The following is an 18,710-nucleotide window of genomic DNA, read 5'->3' on the forward strand; positions in this document are numbered from 1 at the left end:
ACCGCTTGAAAGTGAGGGTTTTGACCCGGTGGAGATTTGACCTTGAGGACATTTTGACTATTTATAAACACAGAGATCCTACTGTGACCCATTTTTGTTGAAGGCCTCTTCTGTGAACGGTACTAAGTCATTATTCTGCAATGTTTACGTAGAAGACTAACTGGCTAGTTTTAGTCCGATCTTACGACAGTTATTTTCTTTTAAATTTTTTTCCTAGAAAAACCCTAAGTGATCAGATTTTAGTCCCTGGAATGTTTTACAGCACTATTATAGCTTGATTTCTGCTGAATCTTTTTGAGGGCACATTTTGCTGGTTTAAATTTGACAAAATCGGACACAGTTTTAGCCTAACCATGTGACTCTTTCACCCTCATCAGCTGTGTTTCGTGTTCAGGAGTCAGCAGTGGTGGTTGATTGGCTGCAGACGTCTCCTGGGGGGACTGGTGTCTTCAGATGCTTCATGGCGGAGGCCATCAGCCGCTCCTGCACTGGGCTCATCCCGGGGTGTCCCAGCGAGAGCGGGTGGGCAAAGGGTGATATGGGGACTGGTCCCCAGGCCAGATGCCCAGGGGAGGACGGCCTCACAGCGAGCAGTGCCAGGCCTGGAGGACATTTCCTGTGGTTCAGACAGAACAGAAAAAGAGACAGTGGAGAGTGCATGCCTGTGCACGTGCGGGGCTGTGTGTGTATAAGTGTATACATCAAGCGGTCACAAAACCCCCAGTTTGGAGTTGCTGGTGGAGGGCGAGAGCTGGACCTCCCTCCCCACAGTCATCTACCCCACGTCCAGCTCCGACCTTAGCAGGTCATCGCCCCGTGGGGCTCGACACGTTCACAAAGGCAAAGGCGGGGAGCCTCAAAGGCCTGCTCCCCCACGTCTGCTCCCAGGCTCACCTGCTCTGGGCTGGAGGACCCCCACCATTCCGGAGGCAGGGGCTCGGCTCTGGGCTCCTGATATGTCTTTGATGGTCCTTCATTTGGAGATTTTTCTGGACTCTTCGTGTGTTTTGGCTTTCAAGTATCTTGAGTAGGTGATTTAGGACAGTGCTGCTCAAACATCACTGTGCATTCAGTCACCCTGGAGCCCGTGAAAAGACAGCCAGTGACCCAGCAGGTCCAGGTGGGGCCTGAGGCCAACACTCCTACCAGAGCAGGGGGACCCCGTGGCTGTGGGGTCTTGCCTTACCCAGGTTAACACTCTTTCCATAACTTTATCTTAACCCCCAACAGCACAGAATCAAAATGACTGTTCCGCACTCAGCATTTGCATTTTATTTCCTCAGTTGCAAGTCAGTGCTTTGAGATGCTCTGGGTGTCACGCCCACAGGCGACAGGTGGTCACAGCCACAGCGGCTGCGATGGCAGCGCAGAGGTGAGCTGCAGGTGGGCGAGCCCAGAGCCCGGGGTTCCCAGGGCTGCCCTCCTGCACGCCCGGCGGGCACGGGGTGAGAGCGGAGGAGAAGGATGTCTCCTATTAAAGCGGCTTCTCTGGTGCCTGAATACAGCCCCCAGGCGGCAGCATCAGCCCTGGTGCACCTGCTCAGTGGGTGTCCCCACGCTTTTACACACTAGGCCAAGAGCCAAACCCGATCAGTTGTAATCCGTTCTGCTCCCCCAGGCCCACCTGCTCGAGCTGTCAGCGGGCCGTGCGTGCTCTCCTGCACTCACTACACTGGGTCCCCCCACCTCCCCCAACCCATCTCCCCCAAGTATTGCCAGCTCTGACCTGCACACCGCTAGGGACCTATTTACCCTTTTGTATCAGGGTCATCAGCCCAGTCGCTACTTGAGATGCTAAGGCAGCACTGAGCTAAGTCACTCTAGTCTTGTCCGACTCTTTGCGACCATATCCTGCCAGGCTTCCCTGTGCATGGAATTCTCTAGGCAAGAATACTGGGATGGGTTGCCATTCCCTTCTCCAGGGCATCTTCCCAACCCAGGGATCGAACCCATTTCTTAATGTCTCCTGCATTGTCAGGCGGGTTCTTCACATCAGTGCCACCTGCGCCTTTAAGGCAGGGCATGCCAGACTGAAAATAAACATACAGAAAAGAAGAGGAAAGCCAGTAGAGACAGCTTTTGAGGTCACTGCTTTAGGCAAAAAGGCTCAGGAAAAAAGAAAAAAAAAACAGGACACCCAATGAAGTGGAACAACCTTACATTCAAATACTAGTCACGGTTGACCTGAAATTCCACTGTAACAGGGCATCCGTGTACATGGCTGCCTCCTGGTAAGGCCAACCGATGTCAACTGTTGTCTAACTGGGAGCCACACCTCTGCTTGGGGCCTCTGTCCCCAGGGGGGTGGACCGTGTGTGTTGTGGGCACCCTGCCACCAGCTGAGCTAAGGTTTCATCCAGAGAACATGCAGGCCCTTCCGCACTGCTGCCCCTGGTCTGAAGCCTTACAGCAGTAAAGGATACACTTTTTTATCCCCACGTGAGAAGCAATGGAGTTTGGGGTGGGCCCTCCTTCAGAAGGCTGCCAATACCCCCTCCACCCTGCAACCCCGAGTGCAGCCCTTGCTTTCTCCAGTTGCAGCCGGAATGTGCAGCGCTGCCTGCAGCTGTGAGGCCTGGGACACTCGGCTCAGATGAGCACCATGCTTGTCCCTTCTCCCCACGCCCAGCTGTTCCGATCTCGTTGGAGGTTGGGGCCCAGTTTGTCGGCTGGTGCCAGCTCATCCCCTCTCGGACTCAGGGTATGTGCGGTGCCGGCAGCTACACCCAGGGGCTCTGAGCCTCGGTCTCGACTCAGGCCCAAGATGGAGAGAGGTTTATGTACAGCCCTGGCCTGAATTAACCACAGCTTCAGCTCTCCCAGAAACGAATCTTCAAGCCAGTCAATCAGGAAGCACCTGACAACCCCCGACATCTCCTAAAGGCAAGTACACACCTCATTTCATTGCGCTCAGCAAATTTTTTTTCTTTAACAAACTGAAGGTTTGTGGCAACCTTGAGTCAAGCAAGTCTATCCAATAGCAACTTTTAAAAATTAAGGCATGTAAATTGTTTTATGCAAAATGCTATTGCACACTTAACAGACTACAGTGTAATGTAAATGTAACTATTATAAGCACTGGGAAACCAAAGCCCTCCTGTGACATGTTTCATTGCAATACTCTCCTTACTGGAGTGGCCTGGAACCAAACCCACCATGTCTCCAGGTCTGCTGATGACCTCACGATAATCCACGCACCTTTAGCCCAAGGTCACTTCCTGTTCCTGCTCCTTGGAACTCCTTTTAGCTGCTAGAGTGCATGCCACCTGCTTCAAGTCACTTTTATTCAAATCAACTTAAAATGTTTTTCTAGGCCCCAATTCTTAACAGTTATGGCATCAGAAGTGGGGCCCAGAGGAGCCCCCGATGGCCCCGCGAGCAGCACACTGCCAGGCACAGGTGCTCTCTGGGCCCCACAGCTTTGGCATCCTGAGCTATCAGACTATCTGAACATCTCTTCTGGTCTGGGTCCTGGAAATCAGCTGGTGTCAGACTAGGTCAACCTGGAAACAGGACTGGGTTCAGGTTTGACTGGGTCTGACTTGTGAGCCAGCCACATCCGTGCTTAAACCGGGTCTGACTTCGGCTCAGCTGGGTCCTTGAGGCCTCAGGTGAGTAAAGGTCTGAGGATGAATAAGCAGGTTAATGCTCTATCAGCGTCTGTAGAGGAGAGCTTCTAATGTAGAGGAGTTCCTGTCTCCTCCACAGCATCCGTTGACCAGAAGACACCCCCGGACACAACTCGTCCCAGGGCCTGCAAAGGGAACCCTGGGGAACCTGGAGAAGCCAGCAGGGTGAGAATCCTGCCAAAGCCAGCTCCGCCCGCGTCCGCCGCGGCACCTGGTGGGGAGGGGGGGAGTGTTCTGTTGTCACCTGCTTTCCAGATCCAGACCAGCAGGCAGACAGTCCTTGTGACACTTGAGTGGTTAACTGTGCTATGTGACTGCTTCCAGGCACCCACTGGTTGGTGACCTTTTCTCTCCCAGGGACAGATGTTACCTTCTTACTGGTCTCATTTTGTGTCCTGAGAACTTGGCTTAATTGCCATCAGGTCGGAGATCAGGCAGAAGTGAGGGCCGCACCCCAGTTGCTGCTCGGGTCCTACTGACTGTCCAGCTCTCAGGGGAATCATCTAAAGAGCTCTTCCTTTGGGCCCTTTAGGGGTGGCTCTGGATTTTGGGGGCATGTGTTGCACCCTCTTTGGGGACACCCCTTGCATTCATGGGGTTGTTGGAATACTTACCGAACCTGAACAAGATATGTGAAAGTTTTTTTTCTCTAGGTAGCTCTATGGTCAGAAGTTGGCCAAATTAGAAGCTCATATTCAGAGCCTAATATGAACTTTTTGTAAGCCTTCTCTCCAAAGCTGGAATGAAACTGTATACCCACAGGGAAAGAAAAACATTCTGAAGCCTTTAGAATGTTTTAGTAAGTCCTTCTGCAAAGATACACAGCTCTAAACCTAGCACATGGGAGCTTTTGATTTTCATCTTGACAGACCCTGACCTTCTCGCTGATATGAAGAAGCCAACGGAAGATGATGCAGTTGGGAGGGTGGGCAGCACCTTGGTACCATTACCCATCTCTTGGAAGAATTTAACAACTGCACTTGTCTTACAAACCGAGTCTTCCCAAAAACAGTAATGCGGCTCTAGAAACAAACCAAACCTCCACCTGTGCTTTTTCTCCAGCCCTCAAACCTCCCTGTTCGCCCCAGAAGGCGTGCAGACATTAAAAAGACAGAGACTTAGGGAGCGGAAGTCCTTCCCCGGTGGGAATTGCATTCTTTCTCTGTGCCTCTGGGCTGTAAGTGCTCTCCCTGCTTTCTCTAAGCAGCTCTCATCAGAGGAGAGGCTTCTGAAGACTAGGGCTGTGTTACACTCTACTGTATAGCAGTGATTCAGTTATATATTCATCTTTTAAATATTCTTTTCCACTGTGGTTTATCACATTGAATACAGGTCCCTGTGTTGTACACAGGACTTGTTTATCCATCCTGTATGTAATATTTGCACCTGCTAATCCCAGCCTCCCAATTGTTCCCTCCCCCTTGGAAACCACATGTCTGTTCTCTGTTTCATAGATAAATTCATTTGTGTCATATTTTAGATTATATGTATAAGTGGTAACATATTTGTCTTTCTTACTTACTATAATAATCTCTAATTGCATCCATGTTGCTGCAAATGGCAGTATTTTGTGTTTTAATGGGCTTCCCTCATAGCTCGGTAAAGAATCTGTCTGCAGTGCAGGAGACGCCGGTTCGAGAGGATATGCTGGAGAAGGGATAGGTCTATCCATTCCAGTATTCTTGGGCTTCCCTTGTGGCTCAGGTGGTAAAGAACGCACCTGCAATGAGGGAGACCTGGGTTTGATCCCTGGGTTGGGAAGATCCTCTGGAGAAGGGAAAGGTTACCCACTCCAGTACTCTGGCCTGGAGAATTCCTGGACTCTGTAGTCCATGGGGTTGCAAAGAGTCGGACACGACTGAGCGACTTTCACTTTTCATGGCAGAATAATTTTCTATTGTATATGTGTACCACATCTTTATCCATTCTTCTTGATGGACATTTAGCTTGTCATGTCTTGGCTATTGTAAATAGTGCTGCTATGAACATAGAGGTGTATGTATTTTTTTGAATCACAGTTTTGTCTGGATATATGCCCAAGAGTGCACTGCTAGATCACATGGTAATTATATTTTTAGTTTTTAAGGAACCACCATACTGTTTTCCACAGTTCCTGGACAGTTTATATCCCTACCAACAGTGTAGGAGGGTTCCCTTCTCTCCACACCTTCTCCAGCATTTTTAGACTTGTTAACGATGGCCATTCTGACTGCTGTGAGGAGGTACCTCATTGTAGTTTTGATTTCCGTTTCTCTAATAGTTAACAATGATGAGCTATCTCCTCATGTGCCTGGTGGCCATCTGTTTCTTCTTTGGAGAAATGTTGTTTTAGATCTTCTGCCCATTGTTGGATAGGATTATTTGTATTTTTTTGTTGAGTTGTATGAGCTGATTATACACTTTTGGAAGTTAAGCCCTTGTTGACCACATCATTTGCAAATATTTTCTCCCATTTTGTAGGTTGTCTTTTCATTTTGTTTATTGGTTTCCTTTGCTGTGCAGAAGCTTGTAAATTTGACTAAGTCCCATTTGTCTATTTTTATTTCTATTCCCTTGGAAGACTGACCTAAGAAAACATTGGTATGATTTATGTCAGAGAATGTTTTCTCTCCGTTCTCTTCTAGAAATTTTACAATGTCTTTAAAATCATGGCTAAAATTTTAAAACAGACACTACAAGGTATCTCCTTATGTCTACCTCCAAATGGTATTGCCAGAGTTAATTTGTAAAGAGCTCTATTTAGGTTATATAGACAGGTGTGACATAAATCATATTCTCAGAAATATGGAAATTAACCTAAATGTTTTTCAGGTTCATATGATCTAGGATAATATTCAGTAAATAAAAGCTAGTTTAAGTCTGTTGGTTTAAGTAAAACAAGCATGTCATTAAAGTTATTGGCATAAAATATAATATTTTTATTCTACCTAGGTTTACTAAAAAATAAGCTGTTATCTCTGTTACAGAATTTGTCAGCAAGAAAGATAACTTAAAATGATTAGCTGTTTAATTAACATCCTGTGAAATTTTCATGACTGAACGTAATTGTTGAGAACAAGTGAATTAAATAGAGGTAAGATAAACGTTTATAAATCAACTTTCCAACAATAGTTTTATACTTTACTGGTATGTCTACTTAAAAATAATTTCCAAAATCTTTTTGGTAACTTGAAACCTTAAAGTTATACTGAGAGAAGTTAAGTGATGGACATTCATTATATATCACTGAATATCTAGATCATTTCCAAATAAGATAAAAATTCTGACACATTAATTACTGAACAAATTTTTATCCACTTTTGGTTTTAAAGATATTTGGGTCTCTCTGTACACAAGTTTTATGCCACATTGGAAAATTTAACGAGGATAAATGTGCTTCTAGAAATTATAAAATTATTATTAACTTGCCAGTCCACAGAATGCTAGTGCTAAGGTAGTGTTCACTAGGAATTAAGGATTCTAAGGGTTACGAACTCTAATCACTACGTCAGTGATGGTAACTGCTCAGTATGAAAGTAGATAAGGGAAGTAAAATGGCAGTCCCAGGATGAGAAAAGAGGAGAAAATCTGGGACAGAGCATGGATGGACAGCACAGGCTGCAGAATGTCTGTGGAAAAGGAAGTGTGTATGTGGTCAAGCAGGCTAAGATTGAAATGGACTCAAGTTTTTCTAAAAAAATTAGTTTTTATCAGTAAAATTCACTGGTGCAAAATTAAGAATTTGATTTTTCCCTCTGTTAAAAGGATAAAAAGTTCTCTTCAATTATTTTTCTGCTCTTTATAAGATATTGTAAAGAGTTTGTGTTTGTTTTACCTTTTAAGTAATCTGTGTGGACAGCAAAAATTTTCTGTTACCAGAATAACTGACTCTGTTTCACGTTGTTTTTATCAGGTCTTTACTTAACAAAACCCAGCCTTCTAAACATTAAGAGCACTAACTTTTAAGGTAAACTTCTGTATTTCCCTTTAATATCTGCTACTGTCACCTTGCTTTAATAGACAATTAAGTATCATTGTATCAATGATCTGTGATCCTACTGAATTAAATATTCAATTCTTTTGACATTTTCTCATCAAATTACTAAATAGAGGGATTTCCCTGGCGATCCAGTGGTTAAGACTCCCCATTTCCACTCCAAGGGGCGCAGGTACCATCCGTGGTTGGGGAACTAAGATCCCTCATGCTACAGCCAAGAAATTTAAAAACAAAGAAAAAAAATTACTAAGAGTTTTTTTTACCTCAAAGTAAACTCAGGTTTTCCAGGAGCCCTCTGGGAAATCAAAAGATTTGCCTCTCATCTTATAAATGAGATGTTAAATACTTGGGTTTAGTTGATACAATACGTGGGAAGAATTGTCAAATAATGATAATGATAAACCTTCTTAGGTTATATTTGTATGGACATATGTTCCTAATATATATATGGACAGTTATGTTAAATTTAAAAAAAAAAAAAAAAATACCATTTCACACCAGTCAGAATGGCTGCGATCCAAAAGTCTACAAGTAATAAATGCTGGAGAGGGTGTGGAGAAAAGGGAACCCTCTTACACTGTTGGTGGGAATGCAAACTAGTACAGCCACTATGGAGAACAGTGTGGAGATTCCTCAAAAAACTTGAAATAGACATGCCTTATGATCCAGCAATCCCACTGCTGGGCATATACACTGAGGAAACCAGAAGGGAAAGAGACACGAGTACCCCAATGTTCATCGCAGCACTGTTTATAATAGCCAGGACATGGAAGCAACCTAGATGTCCATCAGCAGATGAATGGATAAGAAAGCTGTGGTACATATACACAATGGAGTATTATTCAGCCATTAAAAAGAATACATTTGAATCAGTTCTAATGAGGTGGATGAAACTGGAGCCTATTATACAGAGTGAAGTAAGCCAGAAAGAAAAACACCAATACAGTATACTAACGCATATATATGGAATTTAGAAAGATGGTAACAATAACCCTGTGTACGAGACAGCAAAAGAGACACTGATGTATAGAACAGTCTTATGGACTCTGTGGGAGAGGGAGAGGGTGGGAAGATTTGGGAGAATGGCATTGAAACATGTAAAATATCATGTATGAAATGAGTTGCCAGTCCAGGTTCGATGCACGATACTGGATGCTTGGGGCTGGTGCACTGGGACGACCCAGAGGGATGGAGTGGGGAGGGAGGAGGGAGGAGGGTTCAGGATGGGGAGCACATGTGTACCTGTGGCGGATTCATTTTGATATTTGGCAAATCTAATACAGTTATGTTAAGTTTAAAAATAAAATTTAAAAAAAAAAAAAAAAAGAAATGATAATGATAAACCTTCTTAGGTTATATTTGTATGGACATATGTTCCTAATATATATTCCAGAAATTGTCTGAAGTTTCTAGAAATGTATCAATACTTTAGGATAATCATTGGACAGTCAGAGTATTGTATGCCACAGAAATAACTGCATTTCCTTATCAGATGAAACCTCATCAGCTCTTTAATCACAGGCATTTTTAAGTCTTTTGTCCTTTACAGACAGTTACTGTTTTACACGTATGCTTTTGGAAAGAGTAGATTTATGGAAAGCACCCTACAAAAGACTCTTGACCACTAACACCACTGCCAAGTTACAAGGTGTGGAACCTTGGCTGTGTATTTCACAGCTGAAGAGGGCCCCACCAGACATCTGGTCCTGTGCAAATGCTGGAGACCATGAATCAAACCAACCAGGAAGAGAAGTGGCTGACATCATGGTAGGACGCTCCCTCCCAAGAGGACTGAGAACATTTCTCTCCACACCTTTTCCCAACTGCTGCCCCAGGAAGGCCTCTCTGGTCTTCCTACTCACGTTCTGTGAACCTTCCTCCAGCCTGGAAAGAGAATGCTATTGTTATCACACAACAGGGTCTGACACGCATCGGAAGATCCCGTAGTTTGTCCATCACAAACTCTGCCCTGATGCCCAGAGCGACAGTTTCTCTGGAGCAAACTCAACCTTCTCTCTATCATATCAAGACCCTGGGTCTATTTCTCCACCTCTGGTTGGCAACCCCCAAGCCGAGGGAATACTGCATCTAGGTGCTGGGTGGAGAAAGGGACACCAGCACAAAACCACCCGTGCAGATCCTGGCATTTCCCCTCCTGAGCCTCAGACTCAGCCACAGTTAGCAGAAGGCATTCATGATTCAAAAATCCCTTCCCTTGGCAGCTCTCCACTGCCCTGGCTAGGAGAAGGTGCACGAGTCTGTGGTCAGGGACCGCTCCTAAACTCAAGACACTGCAGATGCTGCTGCTAAAGCAAGAGCTGCCCAACAAAACCCCAACTGGCCGGAGTTGTTCTTGACTCCAGAAAACTGCACGGTTACCTTCAGCTGAGCACTGAGGTGTCCGCTCTGGCCAACACTGCTTGCTGTGTCTGGATTAACAGCCCTGGGGAAGTGGAAACTCGGTTCCCTGAAGTCACTGAACAAGCCGCTGGGCTGCAGAAAGTACTGCCTTCAGCAGGCTCTTTCCTGACTTACATGACTTTGGTGTAGGTCTCAGGGCCCCAGACACTCACTGGTGCTGATCCTGCTGGGAAAGCCTTAATGTGTGTGTGTAGCACTCACCAGCAAGCAGACCAAGATCTCCCTAAGACTGGAGCAACAACAGAAAAGGAGCAGAAAGAACCACCAACTTAGACTGTGAACCAAGGTCAGCACCAGTGAATGCCACAAATGCAGCAAAACCTGCACGAGTTCCAATGTGGCAGCTGAGAGGAGCTCCAGTGCCTTAAATCTCAATCAGGATTCTCAGGCTGAGTCTGATTATAAGGTAAGTTAGCAGGCCCAAAACAGAGTCGCCTAAAGGAAGCCCCGCCCTCACCAAACTTGAGACCATCAGCGTCGGCTCCCCCAGAACCCGAGCCTGAAACCATCAGTCTGGAATCACGTGACCTGCACCAAAGAGGTGACCCACTGGACAGACAGACCCCTGCCATCACCTACAAGAAAGTAACCTGGCCACAACCCACCTTCCTGCCCAGTTGGGCTGGCTGACCGGGCATCATTCACAGAAGCCACTGCAGATCCAGTCCAGACAGCCGCTCAGCACCAGCCGGGGTGGGAAGAGGACACAAAGTGAGTTAGCACAAAACATCCTGCTCACAAGCGGACCTTGAAGGGCACTGAAGCACGTCAGACCAGCTTCAGTGCACTCAGGTATTTCAAAGAAAGAACGGGTACAGAAAACAAGAAGCCTTTTTTTCTCCCTCAAATGGCTGTTGAATTTATTTGCTTGATCAATAATGGTCCTGGCAAAAATTAGTTTACCAACGCTGAGACAACTGTAATGAAATACTGATTTTAAAAATTCATGACACCATGATAGAAATTAGAGTTTACACAAACAAAAAAGAAACCTTCAGTATTGCCAGCAAATATAAAATAAATGTAACATGACTGACAGGACAGTAAGAAGGCTTTTATACATTTATATTTGACACCTGACCATATTTTCAGTCACCATAATATCTTCTCTCCAGGTTTAAAAAAATAGTATGCTGATTTCTATAACAAAGCTTTTTTTTCGTACAAAAATCAAATAATGGCCAACAAGTCACAACAGTGCAATAGGTAGAGAATAAAAAACCGCATTAACCAGGTGCTGAAATAAATACTAACCAGGAGAAGAGGATGTGCCCTCATGGGGTGTTTCCATCACCGGGACGTGTGGGTTTGTCTTCACAGCCCAGAGCCTCTTGGAGCCACTTACTTGGACCCAGCGGCACTGGACCCCGGTGCCTGTGAGCCGGAGGCCTCAGGTAACCAAGGTCGTGGGGGGAGGGGGGTCAGGACCACGGCTGACTCCCGAGGAAGTCCGATTCCTAGTACTCAGCCTGGCCCACCGGGCGTCCAGCAGCAGTTCACCGAGCCTGTGTGGACACCGACTCCAATCCTGTGTGAGCGCGTGGCTACCCATCGATATGGCTTATGCAGGCAAAGACACGCTTACATTCGGGCCCGAGCAAGCCACCCACGGCGCTCTGTCCTAATGGAAGGTCGAAGAAACATGCTGTGTGGACGCCCCGGTCCTCCCATGACCCAGGCCACCGGGGTGACTCGGGCGGGGCTGAGGGGAGGGTGGGGGGGCCGGCCGGTCAGGAAGGAGGCCCCCAGGACCCGCACCGCGGAGGTGTGAAGGCACGGGCGAGTGGCGGCAGCGAGATCCTGGGGACGTGGCGGGCGGGGCGGCCCCGTGTGGCTCCCCCACGAACGAGAGAAAAATCCTGATTCTGCCGTAATAAAAAAGCAAAGAAAGACGATTTTTGGTTTAAAAAGAAGCCACTCAAGGGTTAAAATAGTTATTTAAGTTAACAAAGGAAATGACTCTTCCAAGAAGCCGACAGTCTGGGACACGTCTGGGACACCGGTGTGCCGACCAGCCGTCTCTGGAGGTCCGCGCGCCCCGGCCGGCTCTCAGATGGGCGTCTCCTTCCGCTCCCTGCCTGGCGACGGCCGCGCCTGCTCCTTGGCGGGCGGGGGCGGCTCCCGGGCGCCGGGCTCGGGCTCAGCCAGGGGTTCGGAGCGCGCGCGCTGCAGTTGGAGCAGGCGAAGCTGCACCCGCAGCTCGATGATGGCCTCGCGTTCCTCGTGAATGGCCTGGTTCAGGTGGTTGTTCTTGATCTGCAGGGACAGATGCAGCGGCCGGTCAGTGAGGGGTTGCGACCCAGAAAACAGGCTGAGCCACTGCCCACGGTCAGCAGGCCTGCCTCCCTCTGGGCAGGGCCCCTCCCCCTCTGTGGACCTGGAGGGCTCCCTCCTTCCCGGGGGTGTTTTCCTGCTCAGCACTAACACGATCTGTCAACTGTGGGGCAGAGCGAGCTGCTGCACCGGGCCTGTCTCCCGGCCCCCCCAAATGGCTCTGGGGCCAGCAACCCCGAGTGGGGGGTCCCGGGTGGGATTCTGTTGTGTCCGAGCCCCTGCCGGAAGGAGAGACAGCAGCCCAGGCCCATAGGCCCCATGTGAGGAGCGATGCGGACCCCAGCGCTCCCGAGGGCATCAGCCCCGCGCATGCGCACCTCCAGCTCCTCGTTCTGCCGCTGCAGGTCTTGCAGGATAAGCTGCAGCTCGTCCTCGTCCTCGCTCTCGCTCTCACTGTCTGACGAGTACTCCTCGGTCTCGCTGCGGCCGTGCTGCTGGCGGCTGTGCGGGGACAGGACAGTGCAGGGAGCGCGTGACCCACCCGCACAGACAGGCTGGTGGTCTGCTTCTGGACTGCCAGCTTTCTAGCGGGTCCACTCGGGATAAGGCCCACCTCAGAGGTAATACAGAAGGTATGGAAGGGGGCGCTCTGCCTGGCCCCATCACAGGAAGGGCTGAGGCTGGACCGCCCTGCTCTCCCCAGAGTCCAAGTGGAGCCCTGACCCCTGCCCTCACCTCTGGATCTCCGCGATCTCCGCCCTGAGGCGCTCGATCTCTTCCTTCTCCGAGGCAATCTGTCGGCGCAGGAACTGCTCCATGGCTAGGAGCTCCTCCTGCTCAGTCAGGATCTCATTCTCCTAAAGCAGTGACACTGGTGAGCACCTCTGAGAGTCTAGGAAACGTTGCTCTTCTGGGGTCTCCTCTATCACCCTGAACTGTTTACGCCCATACACACAACACTGGGGCTTCTCAGGTAGTAAAGAATCTGCCTGCAATGCAGGAGACCCGGGTTCCATCCCTGGGTGGGGAAGATCCCCTGGAGAAGGAAATGGCAACCCACTCCAGTATTCTTGCCTGGGAAATCCCACGGACAAAGGAGCCTGGCAGGCTACAGCCCGTGGAGTCACAAAGAGTTGGGAGTTGGACAGGACTAAGCGACTAACACTTCATACACGCACGTTAACACACACGTTACAGGAAAGCTTGTAATGCACAACCCTAAAATACCCAGTTTCCCTAATTTCAAGAAAAGCTTTGAGCAAAGATAGACTAAATTGTTTGGAAGGAATGACTAGATTTTCCTCAAGACATAAAACGCTACTTAGGAATCCTTGTTATGTAAAGGATCCACAAGAGGCCAGCTAGCAGGCACACAGCAGAGTACTAGGGACTGTTTCTACCCCCAGCCTTTCTGAACACCTTCTCACAGAGAGTCTGAGGGCCACAGGGGCCTTCGCCAGTCACAGGGAAGAAAGGCCCCGGCGGCCTGCAGCTGTTGTCAGTATCACCTGAAAGCAGAGCTGGTGATGGAAAAGTGTTCACAGAAGAAATCTTTCCTCCTCAACACAAGCTACTGTCCTCCTCAACCCATGTCCCCAAGGATAATATTTAAACAGTAAATATGCATTTAACAGAATATGCGTTTCTAAAACTGACATCTGTCCAGGATCTAGCTAGCCCCTCCAACCCAGAGAAAAGAACCACAGCAGACAAAACTTAGGAGAGAACAGAGATGGAAAGCTATAGAAATGAGCTGGAAGCAGCCAAGGCCTACATTTCTTTCCAAACTAACAGGTGGCGGGAGGATAAGAACCTGTGATCAAATGTGAAAGGCGCTGCGGTCAAGTTCACTTCAAAGTCAGTGGCCCCAAGTCTCCCGTGTGCATAAGAAACCCACAGAAGTCTCCAGTGTGTATAAGAAACCTCTCTTGGAGCTGTGCTCCTCACAGTCCCCAGCGTTTCTAAACACAGATGCTTATCCTTTTTATGAAAGCTAATGTTCCAAGAAACACCAGGATGAAAACTCTGAAATAAAGATGCATCTGGGACCTCACTCTCTCTTCAGGGGAGGAGAGTTACACGACCCTGGTAGGCGTGACAGAAAAGGACTGAAACTTGTAGGACTTTAGTTATCTCTGGGATACAAGGATGGTTCAACACAAATCAGTAACTATGATACGATTTTTATCCTTCATTTTGTTACTGTGTTGTATCTCAAAAGAGTCAAAGAAGCACTTGAAAAAATTCAACATCCTTTCACAATAAAAAACAAAGTGAGTATAGAAGGAATACGTTGCCATGATATAGCTGATATGACAGGCCTACTACAGATAACATGGTATCCCAGTGAAAGGCTCAAAGTATTTCTTCTGAGATCAGAGACAGGACAAGAGGCCCAGTCTCACCACTTCTGGTTATGCAGTACTGAAGTACCAGCCAGAGTAACTGAGCAGGAACAAAGGTGTCCAAATTGTAAAGAAGTAAAATTGTCTGTTTACAGACAACATGATCTTATACACAGAAAACCACAGAGTCCATCAAATAACTGTTAGAAGTAATAAATTTAGGAAAGTTGCAGGATACAAAATCAACATACAAAAATCAGTTGCATTTCTACACACTAACTACTATCCAAAAAAGAAATTAAGAAAACAAATCCATTAAACAAAGAGGTGAAATATCTATATACTGAAAACAATAAAATACTGATGAAAGAAATTGAAGACACTAAAGATAAAATGAAAGGTACCTCATGTTCATAGATTAGAAGAAATAATATTGTTAAAATTTCCATACTACCAAAGTGATCTACACATTCACTGGAATCTCTATCAAAATTCCAATGGGGTTTTGAGGTTTCCCCCAGAAACAGAAAAAATAATCCTAAAATTCATTCAGAACCACAAGACTGTAAGAACCACAGCAAACTTTTTTTTTAAGCCAAAGCAATCTTAAACAAAAGAACAAAGTTAGAGGCATCACCCCACAACCAAAACAGTCCAGTACTGGCATAAAAACATACATATAGACCAATGGAGCAGAACAGAGTCCAGAAATAAATCCACACATTCACGGTCAACTGATCTTTGACAAGGATGCTAATAAACAATGGAGAAAGAACAGTCTCTTTAATAAATGGTGTTGAGAAACTGGTTTTCCACAGGCAAAAAAGTGAAACTGAACCCTTACCTTCTCTCACTACACACACATCAATCACCTCAAAATGGACTAGAGACTTAAATATAAGACCTGAAATCATAAAATTATTAGAAGAAAACACAGAGAGAGTTTCGTAACATTGGTCTGAGCAAGAATTTTTTTAGGTATGACCTGAAAAGCACAAATATACAACAGACAAATGGGATTGCATCAAACTAAAAGGTTTCCACACAGCAAAGAAAGTGGAGTGAAGAGACAGACTACAGAATGAGAGAAAATACTGCAAACCTTACATCAGATGAGGGGTTAGTATATATAGGAAGAAGTCAAACAACTCTATAGCAAGGAAACAACCCAATTAAAACATGGGCAAAGGACTTAAATTGACATTTCTCAAAAGAAGACATTGAAATGGCCAACAGATCACTGTCACTCATCATCAGGGAAACAAACGCAAATGAAAACCACAATGAGCTATCACCTCATACCTGTCAGAATGGCTTTTACCAAAAACACGAGAGGCAACAAGTGTTGGTGAGGATGTGGAGAAAAGGAACCCTTGTGCATTGTTAGTAGGAATATAAATTGGTACAGCGACTGTGGGAGACAACATGGAGGTTCCTCAAAAACACAAAGCAGAGCTATCACAGTTCTAGCAATCCAGCTTCTGAATGTATAAATGTAAACAGAACACTCAAGGGAGCTGTTCACTGCAGCATTATTCACATCAGTCAATATATGAAAACAGCCCAATGGCTGATGGATGAATGGATAACAATGTGACATGCACATATTCATAAAACCTAAGTATACACATGCCCACATAAATATACAACATAGACAACATAAACATAGATACATATGTAACAAATATATTCTGACATAAGAAGGAAATCCTGGCATTTAATAGCACAGATGAACCTGGAGGACATGATAAGTGTAACAAGCCAGACAGAAAAAGACAAATACCATATGATTTCACTGCTTATTTGTGGAATCAAAGAAAAAGTTGAACTCATAGAAGCAGAGAGTACAACAGTGGTTACCAGGCCTTGGAGAGGGAGTAAAATAGGGAGGTACTGGTAAAAAAAATACAGCTGCACTTGTGTTGAAGGACTGTCTAGAGAGGTAATGCTGATGACGACGCTGTACTCAATGGTGGATTATGCCACGAGAGAGTGTCTTTCAGGTGCTCGCATCACAGAAGGTAACTGTGAGAGGGTAACTGCAGCAATCATTTCACTGGGTGGAGGTGCATCAGATGTTTATACCTTAAATATGTATTTTTCTTTGTTTTTTTTTTAAAGATCTTGCAAAATAGAAGAGGTACACTTACCTGGGCAAGAAGAATATTTATGACTTCCTCGTTTTCATTCATTTCTTCTTTGGAAACATCCTCTTTTGAAAGACTGGCTATTTCTTGGGCAATCTTAGTTTCACATTCCTGTTCAACAAGAGAAATGGAAGCACTGCTCAGCCCACTGTAACACAGTCAATAAACTTACACTGCCCCCATTCCTGAAATTTCCTCCTCAGCTTCTGGAACTGAAAACCTAAGAGTGGCACAGCCAGCAGACCCTCCAGACGGGGCATCTGCTAACTGGGCTTTGACAGTAACGTGTGGATCTCACGCTGTGGATGCACTGGAGGAAAATGTTCGGTTCTAGCTAACGTGCTCAGCATTTCTGGAACCTTCCCATATAAACTGCCTTCCGTGATCCTTCCTGTTTGGAGAGGGTCTACTTTAAGCCTACTGTTAGCTGGTTTTGCCGATGGTACCAACGGCAAGTAGCCATTGTCAAGTCAAATAGCCACTGTCTATCACAACACCAAACGTCTCCAACACCACAAAGTCCCCTTGGGCTCCTCCGCCACCTGTTGCCGCTGGAAACCACTAACCTGCTTTCCATTGCTCTGGTCTCACCTTTTATGTTTCATATAAACTGAATTAATCAGTAAGCAGTCTTCTTCCTGGCACGTTAAATTTCACAACTCATCTATATCAGTAGTTTGCTGAGTAACATGCAAGGATATGAATGTACCCCAGTTTGTTTATCCATTCACCAGCTGGTGGGCATTTCAGTCCTTTCTACTTTTGAGCTACTAATAAGACCTGTAAAAACCACTAAGTATCTGCTCTGGGAGGGAACATGCCTTCTTCTGCTAGATAAACACTTAGGAGTGGGATTGCTGGGCCAGATGATAACCTGATGCTTAACTCTGAAAGAAACTGCCAAACTGTTTTCCAAAATGACTGAAACCGTCAAGATCAGTAAAGCAGAGCTCCAGCTGCTCTACATTCCTGTCAACACTTGGTATTTCTGATAACCAGTCATTCTGGCTGGTGTGCAGCGGCTTCTCACTGTGCCTGTGCTCTGCACTTCCTCACTGATGAACGATCTGCACATGTGCTTCTTTATCATCCACATGTATTCTTTGGTAAAGAACTTCAGTCTTTTTAAAATTGAATTTTTACTGTAATAATCGTACATTCTGGTGGGGGATATTAACAATGACGGAGGCTGAGCATATGGAGTAAAGGAGTATGAATTCTCTGTACCTTTCCCTCAGTTTGGCTGTCAACCTAAAACGGCCCTAAAAAAAAAACAACTTAAAAAATTGGTTTGTCTTATTAAGTCTAAAGAATTTTTAATATATTCTAGTTCAAGAACTTTTTCAAGTGTCTGTTTTTTGCAAATATGTCACAGCCTCTGGTCTGCATGTTCATCTTTCTAACAGTGTCTTTTGAAGAGTATATTTTGATAAAATATAGTTTATCAAATTTTTCTTTTACAATTCATGAATTTTTGTATCCTATTTAAGAAATCACTCAAACAGCTCATACAACTCAATAACAAAAATTAAAAAAAAAAAAAAAAAAAAAAAAAAAACGAATCAAAAAATGGGCAAAAGACCCAAACAGACATTTCTCCAAAGAAGACATACAGATGGCCAACAAGCAAATGAAAAGATGAAATCCTCATTGCTAATTATTAGAGAAATCCAAGTCAAAACTACAATGAGGTATCACCTCACACTGGTTAGCATGGCCATCATTAAAAAGTCTACAAATAATAAATGCTGGAGAGGGTGTGGAGAAAAGGGAAACTTCTTATACTGTTGGTGGGAATTTAAGTTGGTACAGCCACTATGGAAAACAGTATGGAGGTTCCTCAAAATACCAAAAAATAGAGTTGTCATACAATCCAGTAAGCCCATTCCCGGGCCTATATCCAGATAAAACTATAATT

The 18,710-nt window shown here is 45.7% G+C and overlaps 1 protein-coding gene across 4 annotated transcripts in view; it reads right to left on the reverse strand.

The window, feature by feature from the left end:
- Positions 1 to 10,857: 10,857 nt before the first annotated feature.
- The window catches only part of RALBP1 (ralA binding protein 1), a 41,153-nt gene continuing 33,300 nt past the window's right edge, over positions 10,858 to 18,710 (reverse strand). For all 4 annotated transcript variants that reach the window (XM_006066265.3, XM_025273355.3, XM_044934642.1 and 1 more), the window contains exons 7-10: positions 16,796 to 16,903; positions 13,036 to 13,157; positions 12,678 to 12,801; positions 10,858 to 12,282 (exon numbers count right to left, since the gene is read on the reverse strand). In XM_006066265.3, coding sequence (XP_006066327.1) covers positions 12,076 to 12,282; positions 12,678 to 12,801; positions 13,036 to 13,157; positions 16,796 to 16,903 — 561 coding nt within the window. In that variant the 3' untranslated portion in view covers positions 10,858 to 12,075. The remainder of the gene's footprint in view (positions 12,283 to 12,677; positions 12,802 to 13,035; positions 13,158 to 16,795; positions 16,904 to 18,710) is intronic.

This window comes from Bubalus bubalis, chromosome 22, assembly GCF_019923935.1.
Source record: "Bubalus bubalis isolate 160015118507 breed Murrah chromosome 22, NDDB_SH_1, whole genome shotgun sequence".
In the NCBI taxonomy this organism is placed as follows: domain Eukaryota; kingdom Metazoa; phylum Chordata; class Mammalia; order Artiodactyla; family Bovidae; genus Bubalus; species Bubalus bubalis.